The sequence below is a fragment of the Mesoplodon densirostris genome, chromosome 1, assembly GCF_025265405.1.
Source record: "Mesoplodon densirostris isolate mMesDen1 chromosome 1, mMesDen1 primary haplotype, whole genome shotgun sequence".
NCBI lineage: Eukaryota > Metazoa > Chordata > Mammalia > Artiodactyla > Ziphiidae > Mesoplodon > Mesoplodon densirostris.
This window is the reverse complement of record NC_082661.1, coordinates 59202210-59219071: the sequence shown is the minus strand read 5'-3', so window position 1 is coordinate 59219071 and position 16862 is coordinate 59202210. Positions and strand designations below refer to the sequence as shown.

Genomic DNA, 16862 nt, shown 5'->3' with positions numbered 1-16862 from the left:
AAGGATTGCACTGAATCTGTAGATCACTTTGAACATGTTAACGTTATTAGTTCTTCCGGTCCATGAGCATGTAATATCTTTCCATTTATTTGTGTCCAAAAGTTTACAAAGCTAATTTAGTCTCCTGTCTTCCATCCCAGCTCCCCAATTATCACACTTGTTTTCCCTAAACACTTTTTGCATTTTGCTATTCCATTCCTCAGAAAAGTTGAGTGGTTCCAAACTCTCCCCAAGATGACAAGCACCTTAACTTGCATCAAAGATCTTATATTTGGACCGAACTCCAACTCTCAACTTTATTATTTAATGCTCTCCAAAAAGAATTGCCTAGTTCACTGGAGACCCACTATTTCTCCACACTACTGCCCAGTGCCACTCTCTGCCCATTGTCCCTGCCTGCTCCGAATTTCAATTTCCAGATCAATCTTCCTAAAAATCAACTCCAATCAAGCCATTTTCCTACTCAGAGGCACATTTTTACACTCTATTGCCTGGTGATATAATTACAGACTCTTCCCTTAGCAACACTATCCTGCTAACTCAGTAGTTCTGACTCATTTTTCTCGTACACATAGTTCACAGAACAATGCACTCCCATCAGTAATGTATCACATTGCCTACAATGGTCTTCAAGGAGCAGAGCAGATACACTTAGGGGTACAGAGCAAATTCTCCTAGTAGCATAATTGTTATATGTATGTAACCAATGCCTCTATAGTAGTTACTGTGCGCCAGTCACTTTGTGAGCACTTTAAAGGGTATTTCATTGAATCCACTTAACAGTCCTGTGATATAGACACTGTTATTGTTTCATTTTACAGATGAAGAAACTGACATACAGAAAATGTAAGCAATTTTCACAAGGTCACATGGTTAATAATTGTTTAGCACTAATACCTGATATCGCTGAAGCTTGGTTTCTTTAATAGTAACAAACAGTAATAATAATGATAATAATAATACCTACTTCACTTCTCAGTCTTCAGCCTATGCTCTTAATTCCTCTGGCATACCTCCTCTCTCCTTGGATTTCTGCCACCCACCCATACCAACACTGGAAGATGAGAAATATTGAGCTCAGTAATTTTCATCAAATTTCAAAAAATTCCCTTTGTATTTTGAAAGTGGCCTGAATCAACCAAGCCTCCAATGACTGTTACTTCTCTGATCTCCTGAATCACTTTTCTAAGATTCCACTCATGCTTTACTTATTCTATACTACCTTTGTTATAATCAAACTGTGAGATATAAGTCACATCTCTCCAACGAGACTGGAAAATTTCCACAACCAAACTCATAATAGACACTGTAAATTTTGATTTCCCAATTTTGTTAATGGTTCCTCTATCGAAGTTCAAAATGACTTCTATCTTCTCTCTCTTCTTTGCCTAATCCATATCCACATACAATTCACCTCTAAGTTTTGGTTCTTCATCCATCCCTGATACCACTCTCAATCTCTTGTAACTTTTCTATCTAAAGGGTGGGAGCCCATCCATTAACAAGGCCAGGGTAAACAAGCAATGTATTGATGGTTATTATGTTGCTTCATAATTCTCATTACTTTTTCCCCAACTATCATAAAAATCTTGTATCTGGTTATCCAGATGTGAGTCTTTGACCCCTGGTATTCTCCTAAATTCTACTGCCAGTTTAATCTAAGAGCATCTCTCCTGCTCCCATACATCACTCTTCCCTCCCTACCACTGTCTGCTGAAATAAGAACTCACTCTTCAATCGGTATCAGAATGTCTACTCCTCACACCCCTCACTTTTCCTTCCAACCTCATCTCTTATTACTACACTGCATGTTATACCTTCTAAGCAAACCAGACCAAAAGCTACTCCCATAGAAGTTCTATTTTTCTACCTCTATACTCTTGCTTGTGCTATTTATTTCACACAAAAATGCAAATGACATAAGTCAGAGGCTAGGATGAGTTAAGAAAAAATCTCCTCTAAGTTTTAGGCCACAGGAAGGACATATTGAGATGGATTAAGTAGCCCTCAGTGTCATCTTTAGAAATCCCCACATCTTGACTCAATATTTATCTGGATTTCCTCTACATCTCTTGATACTTCAACACTTTCTATCATTGTTTAGCACCTGATATCGTTGAAGCTTGGTTTCTTTAATCATAACAAATAGTAATAATAATGATAATAATAATATCTACTTCACAAGATGGCCATGTGGGTTAAAAAACATAAATTTGATATTATATTATCTCTAAAAATTTAAGTATTGCACATAGCAAGTACTGAAAACTTGTTAAGTTTCTTCCTCCTGTCATGGGTGAATATTATTGCCCACTTAGCTGAAGGGACCTGAGATCCACAACTGAATTTGGCTGCCAGAGTAAGCGGAGCACAAGAGCAGAGACCCCATAGAATAGTCTACTCAGGGGGGCAGTGACACATAAGCCACTGACCTTAGGGAGGCTCTGAGCCTGACTGTCCCTCACCCTTCTGTAAAAGATAAGATGGTAAGTGTTAGCAGAATAAAACCCTTCTAATGCCCTAGACTTCTGCCTGAGCCAGTCAAAAGGACTAAAATCACATTCAGAAGGAATGGTGTTCTGACTGGGATTCAGTGCTCTTCAGCCATATCTCTATGAGCCGCCTGAAGTCATCCTCCTGACTATCCTCCCACCACACCTTCACCCTCTTTGAGACCATGACCCTAGAAAAACTGTGCCTGAGGTGGCACATGAAATGGCCCCAGCTGGTGGGAGGGGAAGACTGCAGAGCCTGGGAAGCAGGCAAGGTCTGAAGCCAACATCTCTGCCATTTTTATTCACCTACACAGTCTCTAAAGCAGTCTTTGTTCTAGGTGAAGTGGGAAAAAAAAGTGGTTAGAAAATATTGAACTGACAGGGGCACAACAATAAAAACACTATCTGTTTTCACGGAGTGCTCTAGAATTAAATTTGTTTGAGTTCAGTTTTTTCCCTCCTCATTTCTTATTACTTTCTGAATTTTCTTTCTCCAGTATCTCTCTTTACCTTCTCCTAGCTCAGTAGCCTCCTTTGAGCACTGTTTCTGACATTAGGCTTTTAAATATATGCTATTAAACATTTCTTAACTCGATGTAATTAAACAAAGGAGGGAAGTCAGTATGAATCAACGACAAGCTGGAGAAATAAGCAATTTTTAAGGAAATGAAGTTTTATTACTCTTAGGGATATACTGAAGCTATTGATAACAGTTCACTTAGGACATGAATGGCTGCCTTAACTCCTACATAAGCACATATTACAAACTTACTGTTTGGAATAAAATATGTATGTGTTTTTCATTGCTTTTTTGCTAAAGACCTTTACTCTTTAGACTAACATTATTTCTCTACAAATTGCTTTGCAAACTTTTTTTTTATTTGAACATTGCAGATATTGAGATATAAATGCAAATCTCACTTGTTTAAAACTTGGTGCTAATGAGGTCAAAACCACACAGTAAATCTCTGTATCTGCCAGTTATCTGTATTGTGTGGCGACAAGTGTGTGAGCAACCAGTTCTGGTCATAAGAAGCACTGGGGGAGAGAATGCTGGTGAATTCATCCAATATGCCTCCACAAAATTGGAAAATGACTCCGTTTTGGCAGGCATGTACCCGTGGTCAGTAGCTTCATCTTTCTTCGTGAGCGTCAGTTATCTTGAATTTAAAGATAACTTTAGTACCTTCATTGTTACTTTAATACTTTATTTGATATTTCAGCTTTCTGCTATGTGGTAGTGTTATTTAAAATTTCCTCTTTTCAGTGACACTCTTGCATGTGTATTTATATCCTACCTGTTAAGTGCTAATAATACTATGTGAGCTTATAGAATTGCATCTGAACTCTGAAGGAAAAATAATGATCCATTTCATGAGATGAGTGATTTTTACAAACTCTCATTTCAACTCAAAGAATGTTTTTTTCCCTTGATTAAAATGTATTTCTCGATTAAATTAAAATGCAAATATAGACGGTCTGTGTTTATGGTTATAATAGAATTATTTAAAGAAGGTTCTAAATCAACCTGCTGCTAATATTTCATGCAAGAACTGTGGGTTTTATTGTTGGGCCAGTACTGCCGTGTTCCATTTTCAAGATTATTTAAAGTGCTATGAAAACTTAATCATATTGCCCAGGTTTTATCAGTTTTTGCCCAGTCTTCTCTAGGATGTTAAAAGGGACTGCTTTCCTATATACTTCTTAAGTTATGTTAGTGATATTGGAGAAATATCAAGTACTAAAACTTTAGAACCCCTTGAAACTGAGTTATGAACAATTTACTATTTGTTTTAAAAAATATATTTTATTACACAGAAGTGAATCAACTCTCAAATTTAAGAGAACCATATTTAATAATTTATTATGAAATTAAAGATCTGAAAAATTACTTCAAGAAACCAGTTAGTCCAATTTTTTAATTTATATTAGATATATAAAATATTTGTATTAGAAATTGAATCTAATGCTATGGATTTAATTATGATCCTTTAGTATTTTTTTAGCTTTCTTTTTTTTTTTTTTGGAAGTGTCCTGTCACTTTTCAAACACATTGATTAAAATAATTCTTAAATAACATTTATAACTTGATCTTTTTTCTTTTTTTTGTTATTTTTAGTGACCTCAGTGAAAACCAAATTCAGGCAATTCCAAGGAAAGCTTTCCGTGGGGCAGTTGATATTAAAAATCTGTAAGTATTTTTCCTAATTGATACTGTTTTTTTTAATTACCCATTTTCCAAGTTTAAATTATATTAAATAAACTGTCAGAAAAAAAATGGTGAAAGCCTATATACATCTTTATGCTTCCTTAGGAGAGCTTGTAACAATAAGTTTTAAGTTGTTTTCACAAGCTATCTGAAGATATTCTCGTTTAGAAGATGTCTTGAAACTGAAGTTGTTATCAAATTCATTCTTCAAACCTTGTGATTAATCTTGTGAAATCTAAAGAAATTATTTGATTATAAGGTATTAACAATGTATTTTCTTCCCCTTACTGTGAGCTAATTTCAATAGCTCCTTTTTCTCTTGTTATCGGTGTTTATTGGAAATGCAGAATATTTTTTTTCTGGAAAGAGTAGATAATATTTTCTTGTTAGAGATACCTGTGGCCTAGAGCTACAGCTTTTAAAAATAGCTTTTAGATCACCATTTTCATTAAATGCCAACAGTGTGAGAATGAGAAAATTGTCTTTCCCTTTGTGTGAATACTTTTCTTGCATCGTTTCCCTCTTATATCTTTATGAAAGGATATATGTATAGCCTTCTTTAAAAAGTAAAAGAAAAGGAAAAGAAAACTATGTTTCTGTATTATCCCTTGATAAATCTTTAATCTAGTGTCTTGTGTACATGTGTTTTTTGTAAGTGTGAATAGCTCTTTACATACCAGATTTAAGATCACAGTGGCAATCCTAATATCATTGATATATATCTTAATAAATTTAAAAATACCTTGTTAGCCTTTAAAAATGATGGTTTTTGACTCACTGTGAATCTAAAACATAAAACATTTTCTGTAGCTTTTCCATTAGTTTGGAATGTGGGGGGAAAAGGCCCCTGTGTGCTGAGATTAACTATCAGGAATTCAGTATTTCTTAGCTAGTAATAAACAGGGCAGGCACTTTAAGAATTAACTTATATTCCGAATTCTCCATGGTGGATCCAACAATATTTCTCCAGTAGCGAAAGTGAGACAGATGTTTTCCTTCGTCAAAGAAGACTGTTTATAAAGCTACAAGTTATGACCTCTACATCCTCCCCTCAATGTAATATTTTTTTAAAATTTGTAGTTTCTAAGTGTATAGGTAAAGACAGAAAAATATAGGCTTCTAGGTATAAATGTGTAGAGCCGTCAAAATCCTGGCCCTAGGTTTTTATGAGCATTTACATGTTAAAGAGATTTTATTTGCTTTGTTTTTAATCTTTCATGAAGACTTAGGAAAGTCTTCAGATAGATTCAGAGATGTAGGATGTTCAAAACTGCCTCTGTATATTATGTCTGATCAGAACAACATAAAGATACCTATGTAACACCTACCCTAGTTGCCTATATGTCTCTGTAAAAGGACAGTAATGGCCAAAGTTGACCACCCTTTGAGAATGCCACTTGCAATCTTACAATAGTATTTTCTCTAAAGCCTTAAAACAGGTGGCTTTTAATCTTAGCAAAGATATTTAGGGAATCCAGGTCTATTAAGTAATCCTTCTCCCATATGTAAGGATGCATTTGGGAGTGAGATACCGGTCATGGTGGGATTCTTCCTTAATTCCTCTTCATTTATTCTTTAAAAACGTGATTTTAAAAGTTTAGAGATAAGAAAAGTAAAATGCTAGCCCTTGTAGTTTGAAGAAAGCAATATTCATTTAGCAGGATTTTTGAAATATTTCTCCCCACGGCATCATCCCCCCTCTCTACCATTTTAAAGGCAGTTATTATGTATACTGTGAGATGAGTTTAGGACTGTCTCAGAATCTCTTGCCATTTTTTTGTTTTGTAAATGTGACAAATCAGTAAACTTCATTGAGCCTTAATTTTTACTTTTATGAAATCAGTATAATAATTTCTTACATTTGCTGTGGTTATTAGAGAAAAACCATATGTGAAAAACCTTAAAACAGTAATATGCTACAAAATATAGTACAGTATTCATTCAGCAAGTATTCACTAATCAACTGCTAGAAGTTAGCACTGAAAAATTTATACTAAGGAGAGAGGAAAGGAGAACATAAACTAATTTGCAATATTAGTAATCGATCAGATAGACCCATGTCTATCATGGGTCAATTAGACGTGGAGCTGCAATAATGGGGAAAAAAATCTATCAGAAAGTACTAAATGAATATACACAAGACCCTGATTTATAAACAAATTAAATGCAACAGGCACTGAGGAAAGAAAGAGATAAAAGTATTGATATTGCTTGAAGTTATCAGGGAATACTTTAGAAAAGAGCTACTGAAAGAAAATATAAAGGAATCTTCAGGGAGGTTGGTTCATAGTGGTGAGTAGTGGCCAGTAAAAGCAGACTGAGAAAGTAAGAATTTATTAAGACCTATGCAAGGCCTGATTTCTGGGTTTCGATTGGTTTGGAGGATTAAAATTAAAGTGCAGTGGAATGTGTGTGTGTGTGTATTGTGTGTGTGTTGTGTGTGTGTGTATGATGTAAGGAATATTACCTTTTTTTCAAGGCGAACCAATACTAATTCGGAATAGCAGCAATGGTAAAAAGCGTAGCAATCTGCATATGGAGGAAGCCAAGTAGAGTGGCATCCAAATGATTTTAACTTTGGAGGTTTCTGTTCTTATGGAGGAAAGGGGGCTTAAGAAACTATGTGAGTGCTAAATGATGATGTGATGATCAAAAGAACAATTTATTCCTGCTACGCTCAATGCCTTCCATGTAACAGTGTGAAAGACCATGAGAACATTGAAACACCACAATGCATTTACAGGTTTATTTAATTAAATAAGATTATAGTTACAGTTTTCTAAAATTTCACATTTAAAAAGCATTTTGCTATAATTAAAAAGTAGTTCAAACTACATTATTCAAAAAAAATTTCAATTTCATGAGACTTTGTATGAAGTTTAGTTTTATCATTAAAAATTAAGAAGGATATTTGGTAAAATACGTTAGAACTGAGAGTAAATTTTAATTTGTATTATTGTTAAAATGGTAACTGTATGTCATCAAGTAATGACTCAATAAAAGTCCATAATTATTGACATTATTCATATTATTAACATTCAGTATGGGAAGGAGAGGCAGAGTGCTTTGTCTTATTTATTATTCCAGTGTGTACGTTTACAGTTTGGACAACCCTGCATGGTGCCATAATGGCTAGTATTTCGAGTCATTCAGGGAGTAAAAGAGAAGAAGTAAGACTGCACAGAAGGAATATGTGCTTTAGTTGCATCAAGCCAATATTTTGTATAGCACTGTCTAAAAGACTAGTCTAATGCACTGTACCGAGTTTATTGGATTTACCACATATTCAGGCCTTATTCAGAACAAATTCCAGTTATCAGAAGATTTTCACTGGAAGCACTTGCTTTAATCTTGTGGATTGGCTAAATATGCTCAAGGCAGCATCCTGACAATATGAAATTGATGCTGTGGAAATTTTGCAAATTAGCAGATCTTATTCCTCTTCCTCCAGGCAAGCCACAGTAAAAACTATTCTAGACAGCTGGACATTTATCTTGCTGTTAAACATCTCCAGGGAGAACTTCCCATAACTTTTTGCCTTACCTCTATTAATTTCCAAACTGGATTAAAACACTTTATATTTTATTTTGTTACCCAATTTTCTCCACCTGCTACTTAAACCAGTTTCTTTTTTCTGGCATTTTAGACAGTGAGATCTGAGAATAACAAAATCGTATTAAAATATCAACTAAATAATAGTGTTTATAAAAGTCACTGGCAGAACTTTTACGTAGGATTTACATCTGTGTGTTTGAACTCTCCAAGTATGAATTCAAGTACTGATACCATATCATTACCAAATGATGCCTCACCAAAATGATAATCAATGTTTATATGATTTTCCTTGATAAACTTTGTATATATATTTAATATATTTAACACTGACTAATAAAGCCTTGGCTGCCTCCTGATCAATTTCTGAACAAAGACATGTTACATTGTGCCAGTTTTGTTTACAAGTATGTATGAGGCATTTCTATTTAATTGAATAATTTAAGAGAATATTCAAATTATAATAAATCTTGCCTTATTGCTGAGGTTTGCAAGATTATTCTCTAAGTAGGTATTTTATGAATATAAAAATTTTCCAAGAGTCTCTTGTTTTTATGAGAAATCATTTCTAGTCATGTTATCTTAGGATTTAAGCAAAGAAGTGCAAATATATGAACTTAAAAATCAAATGGATTGCCAATAGTTACTCACACTGCAAAAGCAAACTCTAACATACCTTACATTAGTTTCTTTAATGAGTTGAACCTGAATACTTAAAATAACTAAATTCCAACAAGCATTATTTTAGGTAGACTTTTTAAAGTACATCATACCTGGTTTTTATTCTTCTTTCATGTTGCAGTATATCCTCAAAATGTACTCTATGTTCCAAACTTTACTATTTACTGTTCATTAATAAATACATTCCTTTTCTATTTGCTTGCATTATACCAATTCTATTAAATTATCATCTGTTATGAATCTTACCCTCCTTTTCTAATAAAACTACCTGTTGTTAAAAAATAGGTTAAGGAAAATATTTATATTCATTCTTTTATAACACGCATTAGTTTACAGACAAGGTTTATAAGATGATTTAAGTTATAAGATGATTTAGCTTTTTTCTCTTTGAGTAAGTCATGGTATCATTTGGGAAACAAGAATGCATGGCCATGAGTTTTTTAGGAAACAGATAATCCAATTTGGGATGCACTGATTCTTGGTGATAAGATTTGGCAAATAGGAAAGAGAAGGTTAATCTGTATGTTGCTACACAGCCATTTATGTTATTTAGAAATTTAATTTTTTTCTGGAACTCTGTCATCTTCAATTTATTTTATTAATGGATCAACTAAAACCCATAGGAGGAAAATTCACAGTTCTATACTAGGTACACAAAAAGACATATATTTTGCTATTTTTTCACACTTCTCTATTTTAAAATATCAATCTACTGGTTTCTTTTCCTCTATCATCTGCATTCTTCATGATGATAAGGGAACAAGATTGCTCACGTAATATAGAATAAAGATGTAACAATTAGAAGAGTGTATTATATATTTAACCATTCAAATGCAAGACTTACTTTAACTTTGTCCTATAAATTAAGTCATATTTATAAAATGTCTACAGTAATCAGCTACTTTTCATGTTTAGTTTACTACATTTCTTGTCATACTTAATTACATACTTTTTACATAATTATCATAAAAATAAAATCCATTTATATCAAATTGAAATTGTAACTTTTAGTGCCCCTAGCTCCTCCCAAAAGTGTTTTCAGTAAGCCTGAGGCTGAAGAGACTTTGAAGGGGAGGTTGGTTTCTCACTCAAGGGGCTTGCTATCTTTAGCATTAGATTAAATACCACATACAGGTCTTTAGTGGGAGGTAGAACCTTCTGAACAAACCTGTAACAATGGCTCTTCATTTAGATAAATAGCAAATGAAGTTGAGTTTTATGGTATAAGGACCAGGGCCTCTCTTAACATCCAGAATGCTGCCTGTGGACATAGGGGACAACCAGCAACCAGGAGTTGTCTGGGTTCTTAGATGTAAAACGTATTAGGAACTCAGCAGTTGCCACAGTCAGTACCATGGGAACTGTCCATGGTCCTAGCATTTGCCTGGTTTGAACTCAGTCTAAAAAACCACACTGAATTGTGATAATCCACAACTATGGTCAAGTTTGCTACCAATAACCTCTCCAACATCGCATTTTGCTGTCTCTCCTGGGTGCCTTAGCACTCTTTATTACTGATAGCTTTCTCTCATGTAAAAATGAGTCTAAATAACATATCTTCATCAACATTTTCCAAAACAAAAAAAACTAAAAAGAAAAAGAACACAAGACATTTTGATTGAATAGTTGGGAATCTAATTCACATATGTATCAGTATAAAATAGTAATTGTCATGATCTTTCTGTGGCTGTGTGTTGTCCTTGAGACAGAACAGATCTTTAGGTTTCTTACTTCCCCAACCCTGCACAGCCACTCTTTTCTATCTCTGAGCAATTACAATAACCTGCTAATTGAGTTTTGATCTCCAGTTTATATTCTCATTAGATAGTTGTAACATTGCAGCCAGATTTGTTTTCATAAAGCATTGTTTTTCATCCCATCACTACCTGGTTCAAAATCATGCAGCTTATTAAAAACAAAAACATTTTGCTATAGGCATTATGGCAAAGCCTTGGGGATTTAGCAGAGTATTGTCTACAGTAGCTCTGCAGGGTCTGTAGGAATATAGGCTCGTCCCTGAGAGAGCAGCGACTTTTATCAAATGGCGTGCCATCTAGTCTCTTTAGATATTCTGACTAGTCCCAACATTCTGACACCCATGCAGGCTCCCAGCCCTCTATCCCCCCGAATCTGCACACAGGTTCTTCGCTTACATCAGAATGTCCCCTCTCTTGCAGACATTTACTGTGAACATTGTAGAACCTCTGCTCACAAGTGTTCTTTGAACCAGTCTCCTCCATAGGGAATGCCCACTTTTATTTCTGTCTTACTGGACTCTATCCATCTTTTAGGGATCAGGGAATTTTTTTTTCTCTTCCTCACATGATTATTTTTGCCTAGGGTAATCTCTTCCTTTTCTGAAATTCTGTAACATTCTTCGTCTACTGGCTTCTTCCTTGAAACTTGGTCATTAGAAATTCAGCTGAAACCTCCATTCGCAGAATGAATAGCTCCTGAATTCTTTTCCTAGCCACCTGTGTATCTAGTGAGGGCTCCAGCAATACATAGATTTAAATTTGAATCAAGGTTTCACTAAATATTTACTACCTATTTTGCATAATTTATTGAACTTCTGTGAGCCTCATTTTCTTATCTATAAAATCAGAGTAATGATAATACCTACCTTTTCAAGTAATTGTGAGAAATAATGAGACAGGTATATCTACAGACCCTGCCATTTGCTATGCATTCAATAAATGCTAGCAATTATCATTGTCAGTTTCAATTTCTACCTCCCTTGATTAGTCTACTTAGATTTACCAGAACATGAAGGTCAACTTAGTTGTCTTTCCTCCAGTGTCTATTACCATCTCTGTTAGAACTACCTTTAGCTTCCTTCTAATAAATTATCACATGGATAAAACTTTATACCACAGCTTATTCCAATAAAAACTGAGATTCTTTATTCCTATGAGAAAAACAAAATGTTACTTGAAACATTGCAAAAAGGTTAAATTCTCAAATAACATAAATTATTTTGGGTTCCTAAAAAGAGTCCTTTCCTTGGTTATTTTCTTCATTAATGTCCAGGCTAACACAGATGTGCTTTTATGCCGAGGTAAATAATGTTTGCTGATACTTCTCTCTAGGATGTTCATTTATATGGATTAATTTAAATTTTTTAATTCCCTCTATGTATTATAATTTAAATCTTGAACTGTTTCTTAAACAATCATTATTAGCATAAGATTTGTATATTTAGGCACTCATATTCACCTGAATTTTATACACACAGGGAAGAAATAGAACAGATCCTGCCCATATCCTTACCAGCATTTTTTTTCTTTTTCTCCCATTTTATTTATGTTTTATCAGGTTGCTTTTAAAATAGTGAAATGTTGTTTTTCCCTCATATTGACTGTAGTCACTTTGATGTGTTTTAAGTCAACTAGATTCTTGGAGTTTGTCATCTTACAGTGGTGAGATAAATATGAACGAAACTTCTTTCTCATACCTAAAAAACCCTGGAAAAGTGGAGCATAGTCATAATAATTTTGTTGAGACATTGAGAAACTCTGCCTGGCTTAGAAATTATTAAAGAATTTTTATGTTCACTATTGTTTCAGAGTTAAGTATATTTTATGGTGTTCTAATTTTTACAAAAAGAAAATTAGTAATAAGATTTTATTACTTGGACACTGCACTGAAATATGAATTTTCTATGAGTAAGGACAAAACCAACTAAAGTTAATGCAGGAAGGTATGTTTTGTATATAACTCAAACAGTATGGTATCTAGATTTTTTAAAATGACAACAGGAAATCCTGAAAAAGACTTACTTACAAGTAACAGAATGGTGAGGGGATATGGGGATATATGTATACATATAGCTGATTCACTTTGTTATACAGCAGAAACTAACACAACATGGCAAAGCAATTATACTCCAATAAAGATGTTAAAAAAAAAAAAAAGTAACAGAGTGCAGTGTCTCCAGTTATATTTCAGGATGCAAAGTAAGCAAATGTCCAACCGTTTTTGTCATTTAATATACCTCTTTTTTAAAATTTATACTTAGCAACGTTATATATTGTCTCTCATACTGAAAATTAATCAAAATCTGAAACTAGGCTATTTTTAGTCTTAAAGACAATCAGATCAGCTTTAGAAATTTTATGTGAGTGAGGCACAAAGAGAGTGATCTCTCTTAATAAAAACATACTGCATTGGGTTTCCCTGGTGGCGCAGTGGTTGAGAGTCCGCCTGCCGTTGCAGGGGACACGGGTTCGTGCCCCGGTCTGGGAAGATCCCACATGCTGTGGAGCTGCTAGGCCCTGTGAGCCATGGCCGCTGAGCCTGCGTGTCTGGAGCCTGTGCTCCGCAACGGGAGAGGCCACAACAGTGAGAGGCCCGCGTACCGCAAAAAAAAAAAAAAAAAAAAAAAAAATACTGCATTCTCTAAATTTACCAGTGCTAGGAAAAAATAAAAAAGGCAGTCTAGAGTTATTCTAGAGCATCAGAAGAGGAGCACTTACCACTGAAAAGAGAATCATAGAAAGTTAATGCTGAGAGAAATCTTAAAGATAATATATTTTTTAACAACATTATTTTCATGAAATTAAAAATAAAGCAGTTGCTTCAAGTCACACTCTTACAAACTAGGACAGTGGCGGATCAGAGAGGATGAGTCGGAATTTGAGCAGAAACAAGAGAGGAGGGCTGAGGGTAGGAAATGAGGAGAAGACACAGCAGTCTGGGCAAGAACGTGTAGGCTAAAAGTCTGAAAGCAACCACCAGTGTGGTACTATCCATACCGTTCTTCTCCTGGGAAAATAAGAAAAGCACCAGCTTGCTTTCCCCTGGGAAGTAGCTCCTTTGTCAGGAAAGGCTCCTCAAGCCGTCTCTGATGCACCTAGTGCTCTTATCATCTAAAGATCAACAAATTTACCTTATGTTTGAGTAAATAGCTGTAACATTACTTTTTGGAGAAGTGAAAAAAATTTTCCTCTTACTAATTCCTTAATTCGGAACAATTTTATGGCACAATTTATAATCACATATAAACATGTCACTAAACTCTTGGCTGAACAGATCCTTTCCTGTTTACAGAAAGCAGAAGTGCCCAGGATTTGAGAGGTGGTAGAGAAGGAAGTGAGTAGCATGAGAGGAAACAAGGTGAAGAAAATTAGTCCAGAAACTCTGAAATAAATTACACTTTTGCATAGTTTTGACACTGTTTATCTTGAACCATATGCAGACAAATAGAGGTTTGTGCAGAGAGATTTTCTCATGAGCAGTCATGCGAGTACAACACTTTCCATAAACATACCTTTAAATACTACAAAATCTACCCACTGATGAAAATATTATTTACTTTGATTTTCATTGTCCTTTCAAACGAGTAATGTTTTCACAAAATACCTTCCTTCTCAGAAGATATTTGAACTGAGATATAATGGCATTCAGGAAACTTTTAGGGACGACTTTGGTCCTATGAGAGCTGAATATTCTTAATGGTTTAGTGCCAATAAGGGCTTAGATTTCTGTTAAGAATCAGAAGAAGCATATAACCATGAGCAACATTAAAGAGGGGTAAAATTAGAAAAGTTTCCAGCAGCGTCTCAACTTCTAGTGATATACAGAAAGTAATCTGTCTTTCAGTACTTGTAGGACAAGATTTGCTTGAGTGCTTTCTGGCAAACTAGGGCTTCCCCTTTGTGTATAGTATGCATGATTTAAAAGAAGCTGTGTCAGCACTGATTTATACATTGACAGCTAAGGATAATAAGATATGGGCAAACATACAGCTCACCCTTTTACAGATTAACCTGGAGACTGCATTAGGCAAATTTGATAGCATTAAAAGATTTTGCCAATTTGTCTGGAAACAATTTCTCTTTTGTAGTGTGTCAAGGGTAACACTTCATGCCATTGTGCTAATTTAAATGGCTTTGATAAATTGTTCAAGAGGTTAGAGAATAGTAGTGAAGATATATATTTAGCACTTTAAAATTAAAAAATGGCTATTAACTTAATTGTTAAATGAATTTAATCTGTAAAAATCCAAAGTGCTCAAGAATGTTAAGTGTTTTCTTGGAACTGCAGCAACCATATTACATCATGAGTCTTTAAAAAGTCTTCTTAGAAAATAAAATTATACCTCTGCGTACCTCCTAATAAGCAGAAATGCTTTCAGCTGTTACAGTAGCATGAGTGGTATCTGTTGTTTGGGGAAAGCCTTAGTTTATACAAGCAATAAAATTGTATCTTCTCGAGGGCTCACGTTTTTTATATTGCACATCTTAGATCACACCATTTGCACGGCATCAATGTAGCCTCCTATATGATTATGTCCCCCAGAGACCTTCTTAAAAATGAGATGTATATTTCATGAGACATTCTCTATGTAAATAATTTCTAAAGTAAGGACTTTGAAAAGGTCCCTCTGAAAGTCACTGGTTTAAATCACTGCATCTTTATTCAGTCGTCTTGTGAGAGAAACAGCTATTGCAACATTTCCCTTAAAAACAGACCTCAGATTTGAATTAGCCCTTTTGGTGAATTCTGCACTTGAAACAAGGACAAGATTCATTTGTATTAGGATCATAGTCTTACCCTGTATGTGTACCTCCCTTCCCAATGCATGCAGAGCTGACAGCTCACCTGACTATTTCATTAAACATTTTGTTTCTATCTCAAGTGAAGCATTAAAATACTTTTTCTTTACAGGAATAATAATATCGCTAAGCATCAAGCTACTAGATTTAAATAAAAACTGCTTATTTGTTAAACAAAAAGGAGAGTGCTGTGGGGTTTAGTACTTAGTTGTCCATTTCAACCAATTAAATTTCTTGGTATGAAGAAGGAAATTTTAATTCCCCAGACAAGTGGCAGGAAAAAGCAAACAAGTTTGGAGCAACCTTTTTTTTTTCAATCTTTGAATTTTAGCAAATGAGTACTTAAACTTCTGGAGAACATTCATTTATTTGAATTCTGTATTATTTAGAATGAGCTGATACAGCTTTTAAATGTTTGCCTGTAGAGATGTGTGGTGTTTTAACAAAATCTTGCTGCTATATGTGTTTCATAGTGTTTTGGGCCGAAATTAGCATCTTTGAGAAAAGCAAATTTTTACAAATTTCTTAATACTTAAAAAAAAACTTGTTTTCTGGAGAGTGCTGTGATTTGGGAAGTTCGTTAACTAAAAAGTCTAATATTTACAGTACCGAGAATTCACATTTAATGATAACAATGCAAGTTATGCATATAGTGAAGCTTAATATAAAACAACTGGTAGTTTTGTAAAGTGTATGCCTAGTTGGGCATAGCAAGGAGATAGATGGGACATCATTTCTCTTTCCTGATTTGGAGTTCTTGAAAGAAAACTGCTTTTAAAAGAAGAAAACCTAAAAGTATTCTAGCTCTTTCTTGCCAAGGATAGTGAAATTAACATGCAGCTGGGCGTCTCTGATAAATGGATTCTGTTAGGTCACTGAGGGGGTGCATGTGACATTAAGTGATTTACAGTCCTTTACCTTAATGAAATTGTTTCAGCAAGATGACGCTGAAAGCTCTTAATGGATAGCTTTTCTTGATGTAATGAAATTGCATTCCTATGGCATTTAATATAAGGTGCAGTTATTATTTACTGGAGCTTTCCAAGGGCTGCTATTTGCACACACAGTTCAGAACAAAAAGAGGTTTCAGTGGCGGCACCGACGCCAGAATGGCTTGTGACATTCTTAAGCAGATGAGTGTATTTGTGAGAGCATTTCAGTTAGTGCAGCCAAGGCTTCAGAGACCCTTCAGGAGACTTCTTTTAACCTAACCCTGCTAGTGTCCAATCTCTTACATATATTCTTCTAATCTATTTAACAGGCAACTGGATTACAACCAGATCAGCTGTATTGAAGATGGGTCATTTAGGGCTCTCCGGGACCTGGAAGTGCTGTAAGTACCGCTTATTTCTTACTCTTTTAACGGGA

The 16862-nt window shown here is 34.7% G+C and overlaps 1 protein-coding gene across 2 annotated transcripts in view; it reads left to right on the top strand.

The window, feature by feature from the left end:
* Positions 1–16862, top strand: part of SLIT2 (slit guidance ligand 2) — a 405484-nt gene that overhangs the window by 248966 nt on the left and 139656 nt on the right. For both annotated transcript variants that reach the window (XM_060103633.1, XM_060103629.1), the window contains exons 5-6: positions 4615–4686; positions 16756–16827. In XM_060103633.1, coding sequence (XP_059959616.1) covers positions 4615–4686; positions 16756–16827 — 144 coding nt within the window. The remainder of the gene's footprint in view (positions 1–4614; positions 4687–16755; positions 16828–16862) is intronic.